Below are 26,972 nucleotides of genomic sequence, written 5' to 3'. Positions count from 1 at the left end.
TTTCAGAATAGGGGCATTTGGGTGAATTGGAAACTTGGCTAACGGCAGACTAACGGTCTGTTATTAGTAAGAGTATGTTGGGTATTTGTACGAATTGTGAGGGGTATTTTATGAATTATTGAAACTTGATGGGCGTTTGGTGAATTATGGCAAAACTCGAGGGCATTTCATGAAATTTCCGTTAACTAAAATTTCAAGTAGTTTACTTGATTTGTACTACGTATACAACTTCATTTTTTCTAATTCACTTATAAACATACGAAATTTCTTAAAATATCAATTACTTCGTATTATATATTGAATTCCAAAAAAGCAATATTATTTTGGGAAAACCAGAAAACCAGACAATTGGTTAGCTAAAAAAAACAGTGCAACAACTACTTTTTTTTTTAATTTAAAAACAACAACTTTACCTATGATATGAGTTTATAAAGAAACATTAAGTGATTCTTTTTAATAATAGATTTTTTTTCTAATATTTGTTTGGGTGTTAAAGTTACCCTGCTTTTTGCGGGAGCCTCTTTGAGGCAATGGGGTAATGATAATGATTTATTTGGGTGTTAAAGTTTAACATTTATAAGAATGCCTTTTGTCTTTTTTCATTACTTTGGAGTCATTTTTTGCATTATTGTGGAGATGGTTAAAGCTTTACGTTATAGATGAGAGGTCATGAGTTTAACCATTGATACTAATTGTGTGCGCATGACATGACACGGTGGCATTTCACTTGCCAAGTCATAATGACACATGGCAATGTGGCATTCCTCACCTTGAAGTTTTAATATATAAATAATATTATAAATGGGTAATGGAGGGTGGGTGTAAGAAAAAGGTGGGTAAAGTAGGAGAAAAATGATAGAAAGGTGTAATTATTGTGGGGAAAAGGGGTAAGATTGTCAAATATGTTTTGCCAAAAATAGAATAAAGTAGAAGCGGATAGAAGAGAAAAAAACCTTTTTGGAAAGTGGGTACATAAAATAAGAAACAGAGGGAGTATTTGATTTCAAATCAAATTGGTTGTAAATTGGGTTGTAATGATTGTGGTGAGGCCATACCAAGAGAGCCTACAGTATAGTTTTTCCGTACCAGTGGCCGATGGGTCGAGGGGGATTTCTAACTCCCATCCTTGGAATGAAGAAGAAAAAAGCACACATTCCTCTCTCACCAACATCCCCATCTCCTCCACCTACACTGTCGTCTACATCATGTTCAATGCTAAAACCAATTGGTTCCATAACGTTTTAAGTTTTAACCAAAAAATAAAATTGAGTTCATTTATGCAATCTGGTGATTTGCTTACACATGTTTGGACCAAACTAGTAGGGCCGTAGGGGTATTTTGCCATGATTATTTTGCCATGTCTGGTGATTTATTAAATGTATTTCTTGTGACTTAGTTGTGCAAGCCATTTTTCCTTTCTTGTAAATAATCATCTAAGTCTTCAGATTGATGTAATGATTGAATCATGGCGACAGTCATGTAAAGAATTACTGTTGACGACTTTGACGCGGCATGATTGTGTATTGGTCGTATCAGCTTATTATTACCCCCCTATTTCCTGTTTCGGTCCTGTATCGGCCAATAGGCAACAGTCCTTTACACATGGTAACTGTCGGTTAGGTAAGCTGGAAAAACATACTTGCCAGCTTATACATCAATTATCAGCTGAGTTTAAAACCAAATTACTATCTCCAAAGCATAAGTAGGAACACGGTTGCTTATTATGGTTTATTTTTTTTCTGTGTGTCATAGACAGGGTTGTTGTAAGCCACTCTTCATGTCGTCTTTACAGAATTTTAGACATTTCACTGTATACCTGCTCCTGAAACTCCCCCAGCCTGGTGCCTGAAAAAGTGTAGGGTTTTAGGATATGTTTTATTGGTTATGGCTGTTCTGAGGAGTCCTTTTATTTGTGGATGGGCACTTGCAAGAACATATGCTTGTAATTTTTATTGGGTTGTGTTATTTCGTATTTCATATTTGATATTAATATGTTCTCTAAGTAATCTCGTTTCCGAATTCTTTTTTTGAATTTTCTTTAGGTTAATAATTTTTTTAATGTTTTTAAAGGGCTGTCAAATCCTGAATGTATTTGTCATCTAGGTTGCAGCAATTTCAGAAGAAGCTTTTGACCCTGCAGAGCAGCATCTTAACTCTAAACAAGATTCTTCAAATCCTTTAAGATGGAAATCTTTCAACATGCGATCTGTTGTTGCTGCTACTGAGGATCTTCTCATATTTATCCTATCTGAAAAAGGTCGGAGGGTACGCCTACATCTCACAAGGGATGTACTTCAAACAGTGGATGCATTCTTGCAGGACGCAGTGGTTGCTCAGAACTCTTATGAAGATTTCAATGAGAGGAAAAGATCGACATCTGAGGTAACTGCTGATTATTGCCCTCACTTGAGTCACTTCACTTAGTTGCTTCTGGATTAGGATGTCACATATGGTGTTACTATACCTCTCTGCTACTGGTTAGAATTTGTTTTAGATTGTACTTGGGGGCTAGATTTTCATTTGGTTGGACTTCTTAGACATGCTTTTATTGCTTTATTCATTCTTCTGCTGATGAAGGTGATCATGCTCATTATTGCATTAGGAGGAAAACATTTCACATAGTTTCTCCATAACTGGTTTAACTTTATTAGTTCCCTGTCTTGAATTTTTTATTCTAGTTATTCTTCCTCCTTTTTGGATCTATGATTCAGTCTATTGCACTTTTTCTCTCCTGTAAATGTCATTTTATCCTTTCTATGCGGTGATGTAAAATGCAAGTGGGGAAGAGGGGAGAGAGTGGGAGAGAGGAGAGGAGAGGAGAGATTCTGATGAAGGGATGTGATTATTGAGATAGTATTTAGACCATTTGTACGTACCGTTACGGTATGTTTAGATAGCAAGATATGAGGGAAAGAGGAAGTAGGGGAGGAGAAGGTGAACTTCATTTTCCCTCCAAATCTCTCCAATTTTGGAGGGATGGTGTTTAATAAATAGGGAGGGAAACATAAACTCTCCCTTCCCTTCCCTTCCCCCAACCTTTTATCCAATCAAGGGAGCTTGTTCCTCTCCCTTTTCGTTCCCTCCCTTACTCTCAATTTCCTCTTATCCAAACATAGTGTTAACCTCAAAAATGATAATGACATTACTAGGATTTGTACTAAGGATACTGTAATGGTAATAGTACTAGGTCACTAAAGATCACTTGCTCTTTCTCCTTTTCCTGTAAAATGCATTCAGATTCCTGATACTGTTCAATATCATGTGTATCATTTTTTTATTGGAGATATAAATTGTTATCTTAAGTAACTTAAGTCTTATTAAACAGGTTTTGTTGGATAAGGGAACACTATTTTTGTTGTTATATTTGGCTTTTCTGTGACCACTTACATTTCATGGTATTTCTGCTTTTAACTTTTTTTTTATGTCAAACCAGGAACACACAAGAAGGGTATCAAATGGCTTTCAATATTTCTGGGAGGCAGTGAAGAAGTCTCCAGAAGCATGGATTTCTATGCTAGCTCGTATGTCAGTAAAACCGGAGTTCCACAGCTTCATGTTGGATATAGCATCAGTCTTGATGGAGAAATCTAGCCGTAAAGTTCCCGAGACAACTTTGATACATTTATCTAAATTACTTCACGATTTTGTAGACAGCTCTAAGTCTAACAATATATGAGATGGTGAGTTAGATACTATAGCCTGTAGGGGCCTTAGTTAAACATGGGATGGCGAGTTGACTACTGTATATAAAAACGCTATCAAATGTCGCTGACATTTTAAGCCAACTACTAATATTTCATCGTTGTAAAGGTCGAGTTTTCGTTCTTTGTGATGTGCTGGTATGCTTTCTAGTTTCTGCTGCAATATCACTGAGCTTTATCTAAAATACAAGAACGAAATAAGTGATGTTTTTATATATTTATTTACTCTCTATTATTCATTATAGGCATGACAGCCATTGTGAGGCCGGACTGTCGGAGAATCACAATTTAACGTTTTCAATGGAGAAGAGGAAATGAGTTGAACCAGAGTTGAATAAGTTTTTAATTTTTTTTGGTGAAAGAACCAGAGATGAATGATGAATACGTGAATTGTTCTTAATTTAGAACACTCAAATATGAACTTAATTTGAACACTCAAATATGAGGTCAAATTAGAAAAAGCTTAGTGAAGTATGCAAATCCTTCATTAAGCAAATCGATTCACTCTCCATAATTTTTTCTTTCCTGTTTTCAAGAGAAAAAGACCTGATTACTTGTGTTCTTTAGATCATCTCTAATGGGTCTCAAGTAGAGGTTTAAAAGGAGAGAAGATCACTCCCATCAGCCGAGTTATAAAAATGATAATAATTTTTCGTATTATAACTCTTTTAAATGATATGTACTTTCTCAATTATTTTGTAATAAATAATTTAGTCTTTGTCCGATCTTCTAAAAATACTATCATATTTGATTAATTCAGGATTAATCCAAATTTTGAGGGTTATCTTTCAAAACAGGACATTTACCTACAACCTTAGCAACAAGTCTACTTTTTTTTTTTTTTTTTTTTTTTAAGGTGCATGGTTGTGGAGGAGTAGAGAGATTGTCATGGAGGGGGAAAAGGAAAAAAATGGGTTATCAACAGGTCAAATACTGTTTTAGGAAGATACACTTCAAAGCTTAAATTATTTCTAAATTAATATAAAAATGATACGATTTTTAGAAGATTGGACAAATATTGAATTAATTTTCTATAAATTTGCCTTTATTTTTTACCAAATAAATAAGAGCATGTCATTTTAATCGTTCCTTCAAACATTAGTTTAGCGAAAACTTTTTGTTCATTTTTCAAAATTAAAACTTCATCCACATGGACATTATTTTGTCAGTAAGTTTTGTGTCAGACCGTCTGACGGCCACGCGCCTGTCAGACGGCCCATTCGCCCACGCGCGCGTGCGTTCACGCGCACAATAAAACCCTTCTAATTTCTCTCTCCTGCTCGTTTCTGCTCTCTCTCCCCTCTCGTCGCTCATCTCCTCCCCTCGTCTCTCCCCTCTCTCCTGCTGATGCGATCCTCTCTCTCCTCTCTTCGCTCTTCTCTCTCGCCGGAGACGACCATTACCATGCCGACAATTTCCGAGGAGCTCCTCCTTACAGTTCTTCGTTGTCCCTCCTAGCACCTTGAGGTTTTTAGGTTTTTAGGTTTTCGAATTTGTTTTTAGATTTCAGTTGATGTGGATTTGATTTTGTTTTTAGGTTTTCGGTTTTGTTTTTAGATTTCAGTCGGTGATCTCGACAGAATAATCAAGGCGGTGGAGGCCGAGTGGCGAAGGACGGAGGAGAGACGTGGGGAGCAGAGGCGGCGGTTCGCATCCTCGCAAAGTTGCACTGGTGGTCGATGTTGTTGTTAATGGCCTCCTCGCAAAGTTGCGCGGTTGTGGCTGGTTCACGACACCGGTTATGGTAGCAGCGCTGGTGTTTCTTCAGTATGGGGTGGTGTTAGCTTGTCGAGGCCGCGTTGTGGTGTTAGCTGGCTGTGATTTTGTTTTTAGCTTTGTATTTTTTTATTTTACCTGCTTTTTTTGTTGATAAAGAGGACAAAGCCCCAATTTCTTTTATCTGGTTGGTGTTTTAATTTCGATTTAGTTATCAATTCAATTAGTTAAAAATTATATTGTTTTAGTTATGATTTTGTTATATTTAGTTATGAAATGAAACGCTTTATTTATATTTTTTTACACTTAAGTTATTTGATTGAGTTATACTAAATCAAATGTATTGCTTAACTAATTAGTTCAATTGCCTAACTAATTAATTCAAATTCTTAACTAATTGGTTCAAATGCTTAACTAATTGAATGTCAACGCTTAACTAATTAGTTATAGTGTTTAACTAATTAGTTCAATTGGCTAACTAATTAATTCAAATGCTTAACTAATTGGTTTCATTGCTTAACTAATTGGTTCAAATGCTTAACTAATTGAATTTCAACGCTTAACTAATTAGTTACAGTGCATAACTAATTGATTTCATTGCTTAACTAATTGGTTCCAATGCTTTACTAATTAGTTCCAAGACTTAACTAATTGAATTTTAGGCTTAATTATTTGGTTTCATTGCTTTAACTAATTCATTCTATTGCTTGACCAATTGGTTCTGTTGCTTAACTAATTGGATTTCCGACTTAACTAATTGGTTCAAATGGTTAACTAATTAGTTCGATTGCTTAACTTTAATTCAAGTGCTTAACTAATTAGTTTAATTGCTTAACTAATTGGTTCAAATAGTTAACTAATTAGTTCGATTGCCCAACTAATTAATTCTAATGCTTAACTAATTGATTTCATTGCATAACTAATTGAATTTCAACACTTAACTAATTAGTTATATTGCTTAACTAATTGATTTCATTGCTTAACCTATCCATATGCCCTGTCGATAACGACCTCGACAAGTTACTCATTTCATCATTGTCGTCTTCAGTGTCGTCGTTCGATTTCCACAAGTCGGAATTTGTGAGGTTGAACCTGCAAACAGGGCAAGTGGCGTGACTTACTAGCCATCCATCAACGCAATCAGAATGGAAAAATTGGTTCAAATGCTTAACTAATTGGTTGAAATACTTAACTAATTAGTTCGATTGCTTAACTAATTGGTTTCATTGCTTAACTAATTAGTTCGATTGCTTAACTGATTGGTTTCATTGCTTAACTAATTAGTTCGATTGCTTAACTAATTAATTCAAGTGCTTAACTAATTGGTTTCATTGCTTAACTAATTGGTTCAAATGCTTAACTAATTAGTTCCATTGATTAACTAATTAATTCGATTGATTAACTAATTAATTCCAGTGCTTAACTAATTGGTGTCATCGCTTAACTAATTGGTTCAAATGCTTAACTAATTAGTTCGATTGATTAACTAATTAATTCCAGTGCTTAACTAATTGGTTCAAATGCTTAACTAATTAGTTCGATTGATTAACTAATTAATTCAAGTGCTTAACTAATTGGTTCAAATGCTTAACTAATTAGTTCGATTGCTTAACTAATTGGTTCAAATGTTTAACAAATTGATTTTCAACGTTTCACTAATTAATTACAATGCTTAACTAATTGATTTCATTGCTTAACTAATTGGTTCCAAAACTTAACTAATTGAATTTTGGGATTAACTAATTGAATTTTAGGCTTAACTAATTAGTTCCATTGCTTTAACTAATTAGTTCGATTGCTTAACTAATTAATTCAAGTACTTAACTAATTGGTTCAAATGATTAACTAATTGGTTCAAATGATTAACTAATTAATTCGATTGATTAACTAATTAATTCATGTGCTTAACTAATTGGTTTCATTGCTTAACTAATTAGTTCGATTGCTTAACTAATTAATTCCAGTGCTTAAGTAATTGGTTTCATTGCTTAACTAATTGGTTCAAATGCTTAACTAATTGGTTTCATTGCTTAACTAATTGGTTCAAATGGTTAACTAATTCATTCGATTGCTTAACTAATTAATTCCAGTGCTTAACTAATTGGTTCAAATGCTTAACTAATTAGTTCGATTGATTAACTAATTAATTCCAGTGCTTAACTAATTGGTTTCATTGCTTAACTAATTGGTTCAAATGCTTAACTAATTAGTTCGATTGCTTAACTAATTGGTTCAAATGCTTAACTAATTGGTTTCATTGCTTAACTAATTGGTTTCATTGCTTAACTAATTGGTTCAAATGCTTAACTAATTAGTCCGATAGATTAACTAATTAGTTAATCACTTAAATTAATAAGTTAATCAATCGAACTAATTAGTTAAGCATTTGAACCAATTAGTTAAGCAAAAATATTCTTAACTAAAACAAAATAACTTTTAACTAAAACATCATTATTCTAAACTAAAACAAATTAACCTTAACTAAAACATAATAATGTGTAAGTTAAACATCATTATTCTCAACTAAAGCTAAAAAATGTAACTAAAACAGGATTATTCTGAACTAAAATAAAGTAATTTTTAACTAAAATGAAATTATCAAAACTAAAACAACCATATAAACTAAAATGACGAATAACTAAAATGATTTATAACTAAAGTGACGAATAACTAAAATGATTTATTTCTTAACTAAAGACAATAAATATATAACTAAAACAATAATCCAGAAAAAATATTACTAAACCATTTAATTTATTAACTAAATATAAGTAAAATATAACTAAAACAATAAAAATCTTAACTAAAACAATGAATAACTAAAATGAAATACTACTAACCTAAAACAATGAATAACTAAAACAATTTTTTTCTTAACTAATTACAACAAATATGTAACTAAATCAATAATCTCCTTGAACCAGAGGTGATGCAATGTTTCTGCACCAACAACACCACACAACCACCATACTCAGCACCACCATACTCGGCGCCACCTAAAACTAATTAAAATAACAACAACGACTGTGGTGGTGCGAGGCTTATGCAGCTTCCGTTCGTTCGCGTCGCAGCCACCAGCAGGGACTAGCATCAAACTCGTGGCTCGCCTCTACTACCACCGCAATCGACTTTTGTTATTTGACCCACTCGCACCACCACAGTCGCCCTATCATTCCGTTGAAACTTCGCCACAACCGCCCTATCATTTCACAGAAACTCATCGCCTTCCCTAGCCGCACCTCCACTACCGCCACCTCCTGTCAGGAAATCGAAAATAAACAAAATTAATCAAAGATCTAAATTGTAAAATAAAAAATAAAAACAAAAAAAACAAAAAATCTGAAAAATCAATAACCTAAAAATCGACGGAATCTGATGATGTTGTTGTCGGTCTTCTTCGCCGCTCGACGGATCCTTCAATGGCGCCTTTCAATCTCCTCTCTCCCCTCCCCCCGAGATCTCCACCACCGCCATTGACGTGATGATACGAAACAATAACATGAGAAGCAATGACGGAGGAGGACGACACTCGCCGCCGACAACCAAAACCTCGATATCTGCCTCTCTTGCCTCCACCTCGAGCAGCGCAACACCACCACCGCGATATTAGGGTTTGATGAGAGAGAAAGAAGCAGGGAATTTAGGAGAGAGAGGGAGGCCGAGAGTTTGAGGGAGAGGGAAATGAATTAGGGCTTTGAAATAGGACAAAAAATAAATATTTATATGACCCGTAAGTTAAAACCCACGAGTTCTTTTGACCCGCGTCATGACCCGCGTTATGACCCGCGCCCTGACACGTAGGCACGTCTGACGCGTCAGACGGTCTTATTGAAAAATTTGTATTATTTTGTTCATTATTAAGGATGCTCTTACATGTGTCTTCAAATTTCTTTTTACTACTGTAATTAAATACCTTTACTATATTCTAATTTGAAATTTGCATATTACCTTAGGGCGTCAGTGACCAATCGGACAAAAGTCACATCACCTAAATCAATTAAAAATTTCTTCTATTTTCGGCATTACACCAATTTGTTCAATTTTTAGCCCCTCTCTCTCCTATCATGCTTAAACCGCTATGATAATGGAATTTTTTACTAATTAAAATTCCCGAACATCTAAAATTAGAATTGCTGCTAATCAAAGGTGTGTAAATTTCAATCAAAGTTTGCCCCTTTTCGCATTTCCCAACATCACTTTTTGCATTGTCAAACCACCCTTGAATTTCTTCATTTTTTAAAATTTTAAAAAATCGAAATCCACCATTAGATTTCTTAATTTTCAGACTTGTTGATTAGTTTTTCTACATACAGGTAATTTCTGTGGTACCCTCTTTGTAAAGTTTGTTGCTTTCTTTTCTGGGTAATGCATAATGATCTTGCTTTCTTGTAATTTTGATCTTTATTTATATGCTCTTATTTCTGAATTTTGGGTCTACTTGATTTTCATTAATTTTGATTAATTATCATAATCTTCACTCATCTTTTCTTGTAATTTAAAATTTTGGGTTCACTTTCAATTTTCATTCTGCATTGATTTTGATCAGATATTTGCAATCTTTTTAAATTTGATCTGTTTTTTGAGGCATCTGATCTTATTTTTAAAATTAAGAATTTGGGATTAAAAGCAATTTTAATTTTGTAACGGTTTTTCAGGTTGGATTTGGTTGTTATCAGTAATTGGAAATGTTTCTACGGGTACCGCCACCTACAGGTTGATTAGGTTAATGAATACAGGATTTATATTAACTGTTGCTATTGTTATTGTTGTTAGTTTTATAGATCAGATTAAAGAGGGTAGAAGTTGGGTTTGTGAAAATTTGAGCAGTGAAATGGGTTACCTTGATTCAGTGTTGCAATCCCCCAATCAAATTCATGCCGAGGAACAACCTGTCACAGGCGGCGGCCTCAGGTGATTTTTTCCTCTGGTCTTTCCAGTGTTTCGTGTAACAGTTCTGTGAGATTTAGCTTTATGTAATTATATGTTTTTTTTTGAGGGGGATGTAATTATATAGTTATTGTTATTTATGCTTTTGAGATTGTCAAATTCCTATCATTATTATGGTTTGCCCCATAAGTTTCGGTTAACTCTTTAGGTGTTGATGCCGTGCTGATTGTTTCGATGGTTTTGATCATGGGATGTTATTGAGAAAGAGGAATTTGTTTGTGTGTGAGCGTGTGCTATTAGCATAACTTTCGAGACAATTAAGAGATAGAATGAGAAGACTAACTCAAATTCTTATTTAAAGGTGGTGTACAATAAATATTGTACATCAGAGTAAAAGTTGTCTCAAAATGCTTAAAAGTTATCTATTTTTTAGTGATAGAATTTTTCATTTTAATAAAATTATCCCTTAAAAATCATTAATAATGTATAAAGATCACCATTTAAAATGTTTATCCATTAACTTTTTTTTATAATATAAAAGTTAATCATAACACTTTAAAAAGTTAACAATATGTACAGCAAATTTTTTGTGCACCGGGTGTGTGCAAGATCTTTTTGAAGATTAAGGGAATAAGATGAAGTTTGATTGATTATTATCTGGAAAACCGCGATAATAGATGATAGTTACAATCATTTGAGAGGCTTGTTCTCTCCTTAAATGTAAAATAAACTAACAATAACTCTCAATAACATTCAGCATGCCTTCCCTCATTCTGATTTGCTTTATTTATGGAGATTCTACCCTAAATAACTAACTATCTTCTTCTTCAAGCTACAAACAGCTTATTATAATGCTACTCCCTAAAGTGCCTGTCTCACTAATGTCGATTCATTGCGGTGTGAGAGAGTTTGTGTGTCCTAGGCGTGAAGGTGCACGTTATGGGGTAATAAACGCGAGTGTGTGTTATCTAGGATATTATCGCTTCTTGTGTGAAGTGAGTCAATTCTGCACTTGCTAATACAGAATTCTGTTTTGCTCAAGTTCATAAGATAAATAAACTTTTAAGCTACCAGCCTGCCAGTGGTTCTTTTGTAATCATATACCATTGAGAAGTATGGCTCTCCATAAGCATAAGGAGGGGAAGGAAAGAGAGAGTTAAAATGCAACCGATTTCTTACATTACACTAAGCTCTGTTGGGTAGTGATGATGTGTCATGGACTTTGTTTTTGTTTTCTACGTTATTATAGTTTTCTTTTTATTAGAGTAAGAAGAACCTGAAAAAATGACAACTCGAAGGACTAGATGTCCTGACTGCATGTCCATGACCATAAGTCTTTTAGCTTCTTCCTACATTTTAATAGAAGCTGAACATACTCTATGGATGACTACATTGTTGGTTGTCATTTTCTGGAGAGTGTAGAGAATTATCACTTCAGCTAGAACTCAATTTGTTCCTTCTTGCATCTTATCACTTTCTGTCGGCCTAAAAAAAACACCTGCATGGTGCACTGGAATGATAATTGCAGCCAGTTTACCTTAAAAATAATCCTAACACTACAAATTGGCCCTTAGAGTTACATCTGATCTTTGTCCAAGCTAAATCCCTGCTGGACCTTTTTGTTACCTAAGATTACCTCACTTCTGCAAACATGAGACTGAGTACGATGCTTATCCAATGAGCTAGTGTTCTTAACAATCAAGCTTAACACATTATTTTATCATGACAAATCGAGGCGAAGGGGTGTGTGCCGTCGACCATGGGGGAAATAAGCATGAGAAGAGATATTGTCATGTTATGTCTATTATCCTGATTGAAGTTACTTGAAGAATTGTAACCTAAGATAAGGACTTCACTTTAATGAATAAGACTTGCTTATCAATGATTAAGGTGCCCCAGAGTTGTAAGTGTATATTGATAAAGAAAATGCCAACGCCATTAAAAATGATATAAAAGCGGAAAAGGGTGGCCTTTGTTGAGAAGAGAAAGTGCAGTTTTCAATATCTTGTAGAAACTTCTCATAGGTCAACACTCTCATCAACGTCGCACGAGATACATAGACAAGGGTTCAAGTGTCAGGTATGGGAGCATAGGTGTTTGAGTATCTCAGTCTGATACACCTTGTCTCAAAAAACTTTGTTACAGGACAAAGTCCTGTACGTTGGACACGAGCTGTGATTTGCTGTATGTGAGATGCATTTCAGATTTCAGATTTAAAGGCATTTGGATATGTGGGCGGTTGGCCTGAGGTCTGACTTAGTTGTTAATTTTGTTAAAATTTTCATCTCAAACCCATTTTTGAGCATGTCTCACATAACTATCTACTCTTCCTTATCCCTCTCTTTTTATAGTATTTTCTCAATCACTATGCAGCTCAATATTATGTCACGCGCAACTGAAAATTAAAGTTTAAGAGATGGATTCTATATGCATGGAGTAACAATTAGGGGTGGAAGTAGTCGTGGAACCAGAAATTTAATAATAACAGATTTTTTTAGTTGTACAGCGTACCATGATGCGTTTCACTCAGGAATTTGATAATCAATGTATCATTCTCCTTGAGGGCATAAACATTGTTGAAACTTGAATTTGCCAAGCTAGCTGAACTAGAATTATTAATTCCTAATGAGTTCTTATGTTTGAAGAGGAATCTGAAAACAGTTAACCAAGATTGTTAATTTGTTATATTGGTGTGGATATTCAAAACATTCAGTATACTAATTGTGATAGTAATATGTATGTGAACAGCCAAAATGGCAAGTTTAGCTATGGATATGCAAGCTCTGCTGGAAAAAGGTCATCAATGGAAGATTTTTACGAGACTAGAATTGACGGAGTTGATGGAGAGATAGTTGGCCTGTTCGGTGTTTTTGATGGTATATTGTCCTTCCTGACTTCTGTCCTGTGCTTTGCGATGCTGGTTTTATCATATATAGTCGTCACAGTGTTTCTGATTTAGTGTTAAAGATCTCACAAAGTCTGTGTAATACTTCCTCTGTTCTTTTTCTATTGCATCATATACCTCTTTTGGAATTTCATTTTTTTTTTTTGTTGTTGAAGGAATTATTTTGGAATTTCATATCCATAGTTCCTTTCTAGTTATGGAAAATTTTGACACCTAAAATGACTTTCTTGCCCTTACTTTAATAATGTTCTCTTTCTTCCTTTTTCACGATCATCCATCTCTACCCTTTCCCCCTTTCCTTAATTTGTGTGTAACCTTCTGTAGATAAAGAATGGGAAGAAATAGGTGGGGATGGAATTTCGTTCATCGTTGGGCCTGACCATTGCTTCTGTGAATTGTGTACAATGGAAAGTATTAATTGAGTTCTTGAAGCAACACCATCTGTAAATAAATTTTTCATTCTCTTATATTTGAAGCAACACCAGATATGGCCTCATGCCTCCGCCTGACTTTTTCTGTGAATTTGTCTTGTTGATTGTTTATCCTTGATAATTATAAAAAATCCAAAATCCTTTTGAAAGTGTGGGGTATTTATAAGTAAAGATTCCGCTGTGAACTGACCTCAATTATGCTCAATTACAATTTATTTTGTTCTTGAGAATTCAATTGGATATGATTCTCTCAAATATGTTCAAGTATATACTTATCCAATAGTTCCATGACTTCTATCTTTGTATCACTCCCTTTTGGTACTTCTACAGAGTAAATACTGCTTGCATAGTAATGGATAGTTGCGAGGTGCAAACATGATATGACAACCGTTTAAATCATCTTTAGTTTGGATCTTAGCAGGTTTTATAAAATGGAAGTGAGACTTGAATGGGAACAGGAGTGAATTTCGTTGGACATTTTGGTTGGAAGAATAAAACCAAGGAGCTTGGGATTTGGAAGGGTTTTGTTTCTATGCCCATTCACAATGTTGGTTCTTTGATCTAATTGAGGCTAACTCAATTTTGCAGGACATGGTGGGGCTCGAGCTGCTGAATATGTTAAACACCATCTTTTCAGCAATCTGATTAAGCACCCAAAGTTCATTGCTGATACCAAATCAGCTATAGGTTTGTATTTTCAGAGTTCTGCACGTTGTCTTGTCAGTGCTCTAAGAAAGCTGAATCACTTATCACTGAAAATCTTCTTTCTTATTCTGTTTATAATTGCAGCTGATGCTTACAGCCATACAGATTCAGAATTTTTAAAATCTGAGAACTCCCAGAACAGAGACGCAGGATCAACTGCATCCACTGCTATCCTTGTTGGTGATCGTTTGTTGGTGGCTAATGTGGGTGATTCTAGGGCTGTTATTTGCCGGGGTGGTGAAGGCAAGTGCTCAATAAACATGTTTCACCATAGTTACTATTTATGGGATATTAGGCTTTCAGTGGCATATACAGCTTATAAACCACCATTAGAAATTAGGTTGCAGTGTGTCTGGATGAGGGTTAGGGAGAGTAGAGAGAGCAAGGGATCCATTTTTATGAATTTGGACATAAAATTGGGAAAGGGACGCGAATGAAAATGGAGCAATGCAATGTTGGAAAGGAATTTCTAGCCCACATCTCTCCCTCCTCTGTCCCTTATTGTTTTTTTTTTGAGAAGTAAGAGAGAAATATATTAATCACCAGAGCAGTGTATAAAAAGGCGCGCCTAGGCTCTGAGGCGCAAGGCGATTGGAGCCAGCGCCTTTTATTGTCTAGGCGAGGCGACTTCAATGAGGCGCAAAAAGGCGCACCAAGGCGCAAAAAGGCGCACAAAGGCGCACTTTGAGGCGCAAAAAGGCGCAAGCACCTACCAAGAGACATACCATTTTTTCACTTTTTTTTTCACTTTTTATTAGGGCGCCTCACTTCAATGAGGCGCACCGAGGCGCGCCTAAGGCGCTGGGAACTCCAAATCGCCTTGTTGCGCCTTGAGCCTTTTTATACATTGCACCAGAGAACAAATACAAACAAGTTAGGACTGTCCCTTATTGTTACCAAAACACATTGTTATCTAAAAATTGATTTTACATAACATCTTCAATGTTGATTATAGAAAAAAGAATTGTTTGTAGAGTCTTTTCTTGCTTGGGTGTGATTACAAATAATAGTGCAGATTAACAACTAGTGGTTTCACTCTATTCTTTTTCCTCCTATGCTTATAATTCTTTTTATTGGAATTGATTTAACTGTCAAATAAACCCTCCAATGTGTGATGTTGTGATTTTTTGTTTCCGAGTAATTACCTCGAGTTATTATGGCTTTATTTTGGTCAATAAATGGAAGGGTTTGTTCTATGTTTTAAAGGCCTTTTTTTGAGGTTAGAGTGAGATTATCCTTTTCGGAATACCACTTTCTTAGCCAATTTGTTTTCGTTGACTGGGAGAGTAAAATGGGTTTCTTTTACTCCGTGTGAAAAATATTTGCAGCTTCTTTGTAATGTTTGAATGCTAATATCAGAAACTTTTTTGATGACAATTTTGGGGTTGTTGATCACTCATCTTGTCCATATTTTTGCAGCAATTGCTGTTTCCCGAGATCACAAGCCAGACCAAAGTGATGAACGGCAACGGATTGAAGATGCAGGAGGTTTTGTTATGTGGGCTGGTAAGGGTTTTTAGTACCCAATCCTTTTCATCTTAGCTCCTTCTATCCACTGTAATTTGTTTAATTTTGGATGGCTGACTCTTGATAAACAGGAACTTGGAGAGTTGGGGGTGTTCTTGCTGTTTCTCGTGCTTTTGGTGACAAACTCTTGAAGCAGTATGTGGTTGCTGACCCTGAGATTAAGGTCTGGTGAAGAATTTCATGGGTTAGATTATTATTAACTGTCTCCAACATATAATTCTTGCTATAAGATAGTACAATATCATTTCCTGTCATGTATAATGTATTGAATGTACCATGCTATGTCTCTCTATATGGAAATAGTCGCCACCTTGTCACAACGCAGTAAAATATTGACTACATGATGTGATTTTACTAGAAAAATCTTTGCTTATTTTTGGACCTTTTCCACAAAGGGCATTGTGGGACACCAAATTATAAACCATTACTACTTTGGAATAAAATAAAATTCAGGCAGCTACAATAGGTAAATTAGGTATGGTACTGGGACTCTTTATTTAATGCCAAGTACTCGTGTTTGAATCCTCAACACTCGGACAAGGGTATGGACGCTTTGACACTTCATTTTGGACCAATACATGATTAAAATCACCAAATAGCAAAGTCAGACACTTCAACACGTATATGTGTCTGTCTGTCCGACTTGAGTACCCGAGTCTGAGTAACATAGCAAACTGGTACTCCATATGTGACTGTTATCCCTGCAAGGAGGGAGTATTTCGAGTTTGGATAATTGCCTGAATTCTTACTGCAGATGGAACAGAGCAGGAAAATATGATATTTTCTACATTGTCATCTGTATTTCTCCCCTCCAACTTCTATGACAATGTCTTTGATATAAGCACATCTAATGAGAACATGAGTTATTGTGCATGTATCTCAGATTTTCTCTTACCAGTTACCACCCTAAGGGGCCCTATCTAACTATTTCTCTTAACCAAAATCTTCCGTCTCATCATATTTCCTGGTCATCAACATTCCTGTTTCTAAATTTTTTTTGAAGAGGAAGTTGGTTGCTTTTTATTGTATGCTCATACAAATGTATTACCTCTAAATCAAAAGTTCTATTTGTTCTCAAAGCAACATAAAATAAGTAACCACATGCAATTTCTGTTGATGCTGGCATGTGTGGATTTAAACATGTGTGGATTTATGTAAATGTCTCATTTCTTTATTTTGTTATTTCTCAATTTTGTTCGGGTATATCTTGTGCCGGTAGGTACTCTATGAGCTTGTAAACAGCACACATATATATGATGTGTGTGTGCAGGCAAATGGTGCTGTTTTCGCGTTTTCATGCACGGTGCCTAGAAATCTTGGGGTGTTTTTTTTCCACAATTAAATAATTAGGCTAAAATTTCTGGATTAAGTTCTAATGTGTATTGTTGTTTTACCAGGAAGAAAAAGTTGACAGTTCTCTTGAGTTCCTTATTCTTGCAAGTGATGGGTTGTGGGATGTCGTCACTAACGAGGTTTGCCATGTCTATGATCATTCCTGGTTACAGACCACAATCAATAATTTGGACTCTCTTAACCTAGATTTATTTTCTTGAACAAATAATTGCAGGAGGCGGTTGATATGGTGAAACCCATTCAGGATTCGGAAGAAGCATCAAAGAAGCTCATGAAAGAAGCTTATCAGCGAGGTAGTGCAGATAACATCACCTGTGTAGTGGTTAGGTTCCTAGAAAATTGTGGTCATAGTGATTCCTCAAAGCGAGTGTCGGGAATTCAGGCTGATACCTCGAAAAGGCACTCTGGTGATTCCTCAAATCAGCTCCCTGGAAAACACAGTGATTCTTCCAAGGGTGGTTCTCACTAAAAAAAAATAAAAGAAGTTATCGGTCTGCTCCTCTAATGTCTGACTAGCCTCACTGTCTGTGAAAATAGACGCAGATGATATTACAAATCTGTTTATAGGTTAATCAAGAAACGGACGGGCTTGGGATAAATTGTAATGTTCATAGGTGAAAAGTATCAGTTGATGTATTTGTAATTTAGAAGTTCTGGAGCTTTGTTTATGATCTAATTTAACTATATAGACACACACACACATAAATTGTATAAGAGCTTAATGATGCGATTTACGGTTGGAAATCCGAATGGTAATTCAGAAGTTGAGATATTCTTTTGTGTCATTTTTAAGTGTATGTTTGTAATAACGTTGTATCATTTCTTGTCAAAACACATAGATGTCACTAGAGATTTAAACTGCAATAAAGGGATTAAAACACCCAAATTCCCTGGGGCACCTTACACTTATTTTCATGCTCTCTGCCACCAAGCTGCCATACGTACAACTTTTTTATCTTTTTAATTATTGAATATGTTTCCTGTGTTAAATTGCAGTCAACAACGAACTAGAGTATACTATAATACATATCACTCCCTCGTGTAAAATTTTCATAAAAAGATATTTTTTATTTTTCATTTTCTATCCTCTTTTATTAACTGTACGACGTTTAAAAAAAACAATAATGGTATAGATACCGTAGGTGTTTTGAAATTTCCTCCCGAACTAATAATTCAGACTTGAGATTTCAGACCTTGGATGTTTTTGTCATTTGACATCCTTTTCTCATACAGAGGAACCCTTTTATTTCTTTTGTCACCCCTTATTCCCTTCTATGCTTGTCTTGAACGTGGACTTGTGATGCAAAGATAGTTGACAGTTGACTCTAAGTCAAATGTGGACTTTTCGCCACTATTTTCGTTGAAGAAATTGAGTTAAGTAAGAGTAATTGATGTCATGTTTCCATAAAAATTACACATATGCTAATGAATTGGGCCTTGCTTTTACTTTTGCAGAAGGGCATCATTTGGAAGGTACTCTTGTTATTTTCGATTTGGTATGGTTATTATTCTGTTTTATTACTTGATGGTTGACAAGGGACAAGTTCCTCATCAAATATTTCCACTTGAATAACTTCACTTGTAAGTTGTAACTACTATATCAAACATTCTATTTCAGACTCCACGATTCTAGTTTGAGTAAGCAGTTCAAGTCATGGGTTTGTGAGAAAAGGTACTTCGATCAGCAAGGGTTAAGACTCAAGGGAACTCCGAACATGTTGCTTAATTTGCATCAAAAAGAAGATAAGACGAGTATGTTACTGGAGCAGAAACAAACCACACGAGTATGAAATGGTATCAAACTATTATTCTTGTGTATACAAAACATTGTTAATTTGCTTGCAAAAATAAAAAAACTCCACAACTTGTTCTTCTCGAGTTTAATTTATACTCTTATTCATAAAAGTAACATAAATACAGTTTAATTTATTTATTTAATGTAGAAAAGAAGCAAATACAAGACTTTCCGTGGAAGTGAAGAAAACTTTGTAAAGAATGGAGCATGGATACTTGAAGAAAGCATATTCTTGTTTCGTGGTAGAACAAATCCTATCCGTTATTTCTTTTGTCACCAAGGTTCATGGGAGGGGAAAGCTGTTTTGATAAAGTTGCAAAAAAGGATGATTGAGGGACCATCATCATCAACAGATGCTTGGAACCTGATAATGTTTTCTTGGAAAAGGACAACACTGCCAAATTATCCAACTTCTCTCCGGTTTTGATTCCCAATGGTGAAGAATTTGTGGTTGAAGATTTTATAATAGGGGCTAGGGATTTTATGGCACCTGAATATCATCAACATAGGAAAGTGGCAGAGTGTACAGACGTGTATTCATTTGGTGTGCTTTTCCTTGTACTCTTGACAGGAAAGCTTGCTACTCTTCCATTAATTGATTGGGTAACCAAAGAATTAAAAAAGGAGGACATTATTGAGATTCTTGATCCTGCAATCTCTAAAATTGGTGTTGTGGATTCTCAAGTGAGGGCATCTCTGAATCTTGCACTCAGATGCACCAAAATTACAAAAGATGGTAGGCCAACCATGGTTGAAGTCACAGCTGAGCTCAACAACATGATCAAAACCTCTGAATCTATAACCAGCACCACTAGCAATATGTTGTGAATGTCTCATGTTGCTCCATCGGTGTTCAACATAGATAATGCTACCTTCTTCCGGATTATTACTTTCCAGCCTTGCTACAACATAGAGATCCTTTTATCACACTGTTTTATACTCATTTAATTTGTGAGAGGTGATTCTTTGTTATTGATTATTGTTATTGATTATTGTTACTCTATCTGTTTTTCTCTTTTATTTCTTCTCATTTACCATAGACTCTTGTTTTGAGAAGTGGTGAGTGGTTGTAAGAAAAAGATGGAAAAAGTAAGGAAAACGTAATAAAGTAATTAATAAAAGTAGAATTAGATATAACAAAATACACCTATTTTTAAAAAGTGGATACATAAAGGGGAAAAAACAGAACATAGTAGATTTCAAGTTTGTGACACGTTGCTCTTAAGTATTTTTATAATTAATGTACTCTTGTTTACAGATTTTATGATAATCTTAATGGCACGTTTGGGAATCTAAATTTCATTATGGATTTGGCCCAATTTCATTATTTTATCTCTAATAGCTTTTATTGTGCCGGAAAACGTGAGAGATTGTGGGTAATATTTTATTGCATTTGAGGTCAAGCAAGTGTTAAAAAAAATTAAAGAAAAAGTAGTTGTGCAAAACTACTTGAAAACTCGAAATTTGGTTAACTTCGGATCTGCAAAATAAGATACCTTGAACCGCAATATGTGCCAAATTTTGTGTTCGCAGATAAAATGAGGAATATAAACTTGCATACTTCGTATATAATAATTTTGTACTACTTGCTTAATTCTGTTTTTCTTTTGTTATAATTCCAATTACAAATGACAAAACTTGATTTGTTCTACTTCATTGGGGAGAAAAAACCAAAATAAATAAAAGGACAAATTGTTTTTAAAAAATCGAAATTTATTTTTTTACCACCTAAAAAACTAAAACTTGTATTTTACCGCCTAAAAAAAATTAAAATTGTATTTTTACCATCTGAAAAACGGCAAAAAAGACGAAACTTCATATAACGGTTTCATCTATTTTTTTCAATTTTAGGTGGTAAAAAACAAGTTTTAATTTTTTTTTTAGGCGGTAAAATACAAGTTTTAATTTTTAGGTGGTAAAAAACAATTTTTCGATTTTTTTAGATGGTAAAATACAATTTATCCTAGATAAAATAAACTAAATATTTAGTGACATTCGTGCATTGCACGGGAACTAACCTAGTAACTAGTGTGTGGCTCGGGTGGTGCTACGGGTTTTACTCTTAGTGGGTTTTACCTTTTGTAAACATGAAACCATTTTAAAAATATTGTATTTTATATTTATATGAAAAAACATAACATACAACGTAGCTAGCTAGAAGCCGCTTCTCCCCTCTCTCCCTCTTTTCTCTCTCTTTTTAGGGTTTACAAAAATTAGGGTTTTTTAGGGCGGAAATAGCCAATTTTCTTCGGAAATTTGGTTATTTCCGCCCTTCTCTTTCAATTCCGTTGTGTTTTTGCGTTAGATCTCAATAAGTACCCCTATGGTGGGTTTGATTGTTTCGGTGTAGTAAGTACCCCTATGGTGGGTTTGTTTTTAGTTATGTTTTGTGTGTTTAGTTTAGTTCAGGTTGTTTCTTTGGTAAAGATTTATGCGGGATCGAAGAATATGTCAATCTTTCGACTACAATCAGACGAATCAGACGGAAATCATATTTGTCACGGCTACAACAGATCTATAGACCCCCTCGTCAATGAAGGCTGTAAATCATAGCGATATAAAAGAGGGTATACAAAATGTTTGATATACTACGATCGTAGCTATGGTGAAAAGAAGTTTTTATTTGATTCGATTGTTATGTATTTGTTAGATTTATATATTTATGTAGATGTCGTATGACTTTTTATCAATGAATTAATTTGTTTATCAAAAAAAAAAAACGTAGCTAGCTAAGATGGTAGAAAGTGTAACCTAAACTCATGAGGTTCGGTGTTCGATCCTTGTTATATGCTTATTAGTGGAGACGTGGCGTAATAAGAAGGGATATATGTGGCACATATATACTTTCTTATAAACAATTGGGAGGGGACTGGAACCTATCCACCCCAGAACTCGCCCCGAATTCGGATTAGCCCTAAGGGGATATTATGTTATGAGGTACGTGCATGACATAGTTACATGTATGATCACACTGATCTGAATTTAGAAGAGGTATGCTTTCATTTAGAAGTTTTAGCCGATTTATACTAATATATTACAAAGCGTATGATAAGAACATCTATATGTCATGTGGCACTCTGACTAATCTCACTCCAAAGTTCTATGTCATACACATGTATTTAAAAATGACAAATATGTGTTGTACAAGTATCAAACCCGTGACCTCGAATTTATAAACCAAATAATTTACCAATAATCCAAATCAAATTATATGTCTTCTTTTCCTAACAAAATATAATAAATAACAACTTAGATTCTGTAATTTAAAGAATCTTGCTTATACAGTTATGTTTCTAATTAGCAGTTGAAGGATGGTTTGTTTGATTTATGTTTGATATTTACATGTTATGATTCTTGAAATTATTTTTGGATAAGCATGGTTATGTTTGATATTTACATACTTGATTAAAGTTGATTAGTTGTAGATTGGCAAAATATGGTTTATACATTCGGGTGCACAATGCTCACTGTGCACCCTATTTTTAAAAGAACATATAGTTCAAATGCAAAGAACATATCATTCATATTTATATAACATATACTAAATGAACATATAGTTCAAATCCATAGTACATATATTGCAAATATTTCATTTGTATATGTACATTGAAATCATTCTTCATGTTCTTTAGATACTCAACAAATGTTCTTCAGGGTGCACCATGAGCACTGTGCACCCGTGTGTATAATCCAAATTGCGGTAGACTGGTGGTAAGTTTGACGGTGCAGTACGAAGTGTAACGTGTAGTCGTGTTTTAACTGGTAGTTGGTTAGTGCTGGTTAGAACTGAGTCCCCTCCTGCCTAGGTGAGAGTGCTTTCGTAGAGCTACTCATTTGATTGACATTCAATAATCTAATACATTGATATGTCTTTCATTTAAGTAGAATAAAGTAAATAAAACATATAAAAGTAACAAATCTAGAAAGACTTCAACAAGATGAGTGCATTAATATATTTCCACTAGGATAGGGACTTGGTTCTGAAGAACGTCATTGGTTTGTGAATAAGGATGGTTGACTGGAGCTAAGCGCATTTGCCTTGCATGTCCATCGCTCTCGATTCCAATAGTGGTGAAAAGAAATTGAATGCTTCATCTGATTGAGCTAGATACAGGAAGGAGGCATCTTAAAATCTCAAGTCTATTAAAATTTTCTGACGACTTCGTTACGTTGTTGAAAAGGTACTGCTATTTCATTTTCATTTATGTCCTTGATGTCCTAAACTTATGGATGAATCTGAATTCGTGCACATCTCCTTTTCATTTACTGCTTGGATGAAAATTGCCAATTCTTCTATTTCATTTCTTTGTTTGAAGTTGACTGGCGTTTCCACTTTCAATGTTTCCTTACTTGAATGGACCACATAACTCAATTGGTTGATGCAGAGAAACAAGAAATACAAAGTTTTCCAAGGAAGTGAAAACAATTTCATAAGAAATGGAGCAGATGTACTTGAAGAAAGAATTTCCTTGTTTCATGGTAAACCCAATCATGTCCGATTCTTCTCAGTTGATGAGCTCAACAATATGAATGTGGAACATGATCTAATTTTTGTTAGTAACTGCTTTTATCTATGCCGAGGCTCTTGGGAGGGGAGAGTTGTATTGGTAAAGCTGCAGAGTAGTGATAATGAGGACACCAAATATGGGCTTTTACGTGAGATTGCGGTTGCTTCACAAATGGCTACACATAATAATGTCCACAAACTACTAGGATGTTGCCTGGAGACTAGATCTCCTGTTATTGTTTATGAGTGGGTGGCTTCCGAAACTCTTAAAGACCGAATACTTTTTAAGGATAAGCACCAAAACAAACAAGTATTGCAGTGGAATGAATGACTAAGGATTGCGTGGGAAATATCTTATGTTGTTTCTAATCTCCACACAGCTTTTCCGAGGCCCATCATCCATAGGTGTTTGGCACCTCAATATGTTTTCTTGGATCAGAACACCACTGCTAAACTGTCAAACTTTAGTGCTTCTATTTCTATTCCTAAAGTGAAATATTTGTTCAAGTCAGTCCTATAAAGGGGGCTTTTGGCTATATAGCACCTGAATATTTGATGGATGGAAAAGTAGCAGAGAGTTCTGATGTGTACTCTTTTGGTGCGATTTTTCTTATGCTCTTAACAGGAAAGATCCCTTATTTTTCTGATCTGACAGGAGAAAGAAATGATCAGAACAGTGCATTAATTATCTGGGCAGGGAATGGCTTCAAAAATAATTGCATTTACGAGATTGTAGATCCTTCAATTACTAGAAACGGATTGACAAGTATTGAGGACCTCCAGCTAAGGCAGTCTATACATCTTGCACTCAGGTGCGTGGCAGAAGGAGGAGACGATAGGCCAACAATGGTGGAGGTTGCAACTAACCTCAACAACACCACTAGATGTCCTCAATCTATCCCTACAACCTAGGGAAAATAAAGATGTGACTTTCAAGACAATTGTATATATATTCCTCATTCATCTGTGATAGCAGGTTAATTTATAAAGCACATAGACTCTTCCAGGTGACCAAATGAGGGTAAAGTTTTTATCTATTATTAATTAATGCCGGATTAATTCAATAAAGATAGATTTTTTTTTAATTTTTGCAACTAACTTCAATTGGGAAATAATTGAAGTATAATAAAATAAAGAACATTAAGATTTACAGTGGTTCACTCATCCAACGTGACTTACATCCACTTTTGGGGAGGGAATTAATTCTTGTATTAATCACTTCAATCTCACTAATTCTTAAATGGACTTGATCTACACTAAATTTATTGTGGATCATGCCTAAAAATGTCATCAACTTGATTATAATTTATTTTCTCGTGTTTATTAGAATTATTATGAAAAACATATCAAATTGGTGTCGTTAGTACATGTTGCGTATTAATATTATCTTTTAAAAACATAGGGTTAGTTTGGTTCAAAAAATGGTTAATATATAACATCTAAGAGAATTGGAGTTTAATTCATTATACGGAGTAGTCATTATGTGAACCATAAAGGTCACTATATTTTTTTTTATAAGGAGAAGAAACTAGGTTATACTCTTACATAAGTGTAACCTAAAGCATCCTTACGGATGATGAGAGAGAGGGTGTTATCCCACGAAGAGAACCAATACTTCATGATTTGCAGATTAGTCCCTTTAGCCGCCATGAAATCCGCCGCTTGGTTAGCTTCCCTAAAACAGTGATTGCCCGAGAAAGAGCCGAAACGAGCAAGGTTCATCTCTGCATCACACATAATAGTGTTAATCTAAGGAATTTTCCATGTACGTTTCAAACCATTGATTACTAGGAGATTATCCCCTTCAATGATAAGGTTTTTAATTCCAAGGAAAATAGCTCCTTTAATACCCTCTCGCATACCCACTGCGGTCTTTGGCTCCGGCTAACACAAGTTCGCCTGAATCATTTCTAATAACAAAACCGAAAGAAGCTTGACCATTAGACAACTTTGACCCATCAAAATTTAACTTATGAAATCCGGAAGGCGACTTGGTCCAAGAAACTTCAATGCTCTTGGAAGCCATTTTCTTCTGGTTGTTAGTCTTTACATGAGGATTGATGTCCTCCAAGCTTATATCTTTGGAAGAGATCCAATTTTTGTAAAAAGTTCTAATAATGGTGCAAGCTTGGAATGCGTTGAAACTTTTATTTTTGAAAATTACTGAGTTGCGTATGAACCATATATGCCACCAAATAATAATTAGTCTTTCAAACTCAACTAATCTTAAATTATCTTTAAGAGTTTGAAGGGTCTGGACCATGTCAATGGAAGATAAGATAGGTAAAGGGGTCCAACCTTCATTTGCAGACAAATAGTCATAGATATTCTTGCTAAATGGACAATAAAGAAAAATGTGAGACGCATTTTCAATATGGTGGTCACAAAATGGACATTGGGAAGGGACAAAAACATGACTTTTAGCTAATCTTTCTGTAGGGGAATATAGTTAAACATAATAACATGTGCGGAAACAATCCCCAAAGCCAGGAAGCATGTATAAAGCACAGATTAAGCAGACTTACGTTAGAAGCGTGTTTTCCACAAATTGTCAACGAACACGAACTTAGAACTCCACTTGTCGTTCCTCTACTTGGTTCACCGACACGATCAAATCCGTCTTGATTATCGTAGCTTAGACAATCGATCAAGAGTTTGTGCTTTTGGGATGAACACACTTTGGAGGCACAGAGAGAATTAGGGTTCTCTGTTTTTCTCCTAGGGTTGTGTGACTGAATTGTGTTGTGTTGGAAAAGTGGTTAGAAGGTTATTAACATAACCTTACTAACCGACCAAGTCATAAGGCAAGGCCGGCCAGCATCGTCCGCGCAAGCCCACACGCGCACAGCCATACAGGCGCTGGGCCTTGGGCCGCGCTGTATGCGCTGCTGCTGCTGTTGTCCCTTGCGTGTGCGCGCGCCCAGCCAAGGCATGGACCTTGCGCGCTGAGTCGCTGCTACGCCCCGTGGGCCTTGCGCGCTTGCGCGCCTTGGCTCGTTGGGCTGGCAGCGTTGCCCCTTTTCGTATCCGCGATTAATATATTTCCGATATATTATTTACCGTTTCGTATACGACGAATCACCGTCGTACGATACGATTTATTCGTTTCGCCTAGCTTACGAATATTTGCGATACGATATACGATTCCGATGCAAGGTCGTTTCGTATAATACGCTTTCCAACTAATTCCCGAAAAGCTATTAAATGAATTTCCGATTCATTTAATCCGGTGATCTGTTACGTGTCATTGGTGTGACCTTGTAGGTTCAGTCAAGAGTAAGTTGTGAGTTTAATATTCATTAGAACTCACTGATCGGAAGCATTGCTCCAGCTAGCTGTTCCGATCACTTGATCTCACTGAATTAATTGTTCGCAATTAGTCTGAACCTTGGTATTAGACTTAATGCACCTTTGGTGAAGGACATACTTCCTTCACTTTCTTTAG

General features: G+C 35.3%; 2 protein-coding genes and 2 pseudogenes across 14 annotated transcripts in view; all 4 read left to right on the top strand.

The window, feature by feature from the left end:
• Positions 1-3,832, top strand: part of LOC110790009 (uncharacterized) — a 30,271-nt gene extending 26,439 nt beyond the window's left edge. For all 6 annotated transcript variants that reach the window (XM_056835627.1, XM_021994739.2, XM_056835626.1 and 3 more), the window contains 2 exons: positions 2,104-2,382; positions 3,434-3,832. In XM_056835627.1, the coding sequence (XP_056691605.1) occupies positions 2,104-2,382; positions 3,434-3,676 (522 nt within the window). In that variant the 3' untranslated portion in view covers positions 3,677-3,832. The remainder of the gene's footprint in view (positions 1-2,103; positions 2,383-3,433) is intronic.
• Positions 3,833-9,424: 5,592 nt separating this feature from the next.
• LOC110790010 (probable protein phosphatase 2C 59) lies at positions 9,425-18,010 on the top strand. Of its 8 annotated transcripts, none has more exons than XM_021994744.2 (10): positions 9,426-9,563; positions 10,073-10,130; positions 10,268-10,328; positions 13,053-13,180; positions 14,229-14,327; positions 14,430-14,588; positions 15,765-15,851; positions 15,944-16,035; positions 17,270-17,344; positions 17,440-18,010. In XM_021994744.2, exons 2-10 carry the CDS (start codon positions 10,103-10,105, stop codon positions 17,692-17,694), a joined length of 984 nt encoding a protein of 327 aa, XP_021850436.1. In that variant the 5' UTR covers positions 9,426-9,563; positions 10,073-10,102; the 3' UTR covers positions 17,695-18,010. The 8 variants fall into 8 exon arrangements, with proteins under 8 accessions (XP_021850439.1, XP_021850436.1, XP_056691591.1 ...); XM_056835613.1 differs by having other exon boundaries at positions 9,440-9,563; positions 10,073-10,114; positions 10,191-10,328; XM_056835611.1 differs by having other exon boundaries at positions 9,451-9,730; positions 10,073-10,114; positions 10,191-10,328.
• A 620-nt stretch (positions 18,011-18,630) lies between these two features.
• Positions 18,631-20,023, top strand: LOC110790002 (non-functional pseudokinase ZED1-like; annotated as a pseudogene).
• Positions 20,024-23,399: 3,376 nt separating this feature from the next.
• LOC110790003 (non-functional pseudokinase ZED1-like) lies at positions 23,400-24,439 on the top strand (annotated as a pseudogene).
• The last annotated feature ends 2,533 nt before the right edge of the window (positions 24,440-26,972 follow it).

This window comes from Spinacia oleracea, chromosome 1, assembly GCF_020520425.1.
Source record: "Spinacia oleracea cultivar Varoflay chromosome 1, BTI_SOV_V1, whole genome shotgun sequence".
NCBI lineage: Eukaryota > Viridiplantae > Streptophyta > Magnoliopsida > Caryophyllales > Amaranthaceae > Spinacia > Spinacia oleracea.
Note: the sequence above shows the minus strand (reverse complement) of the source record. Positions and strands in the feature narration are given on the sequence as shown.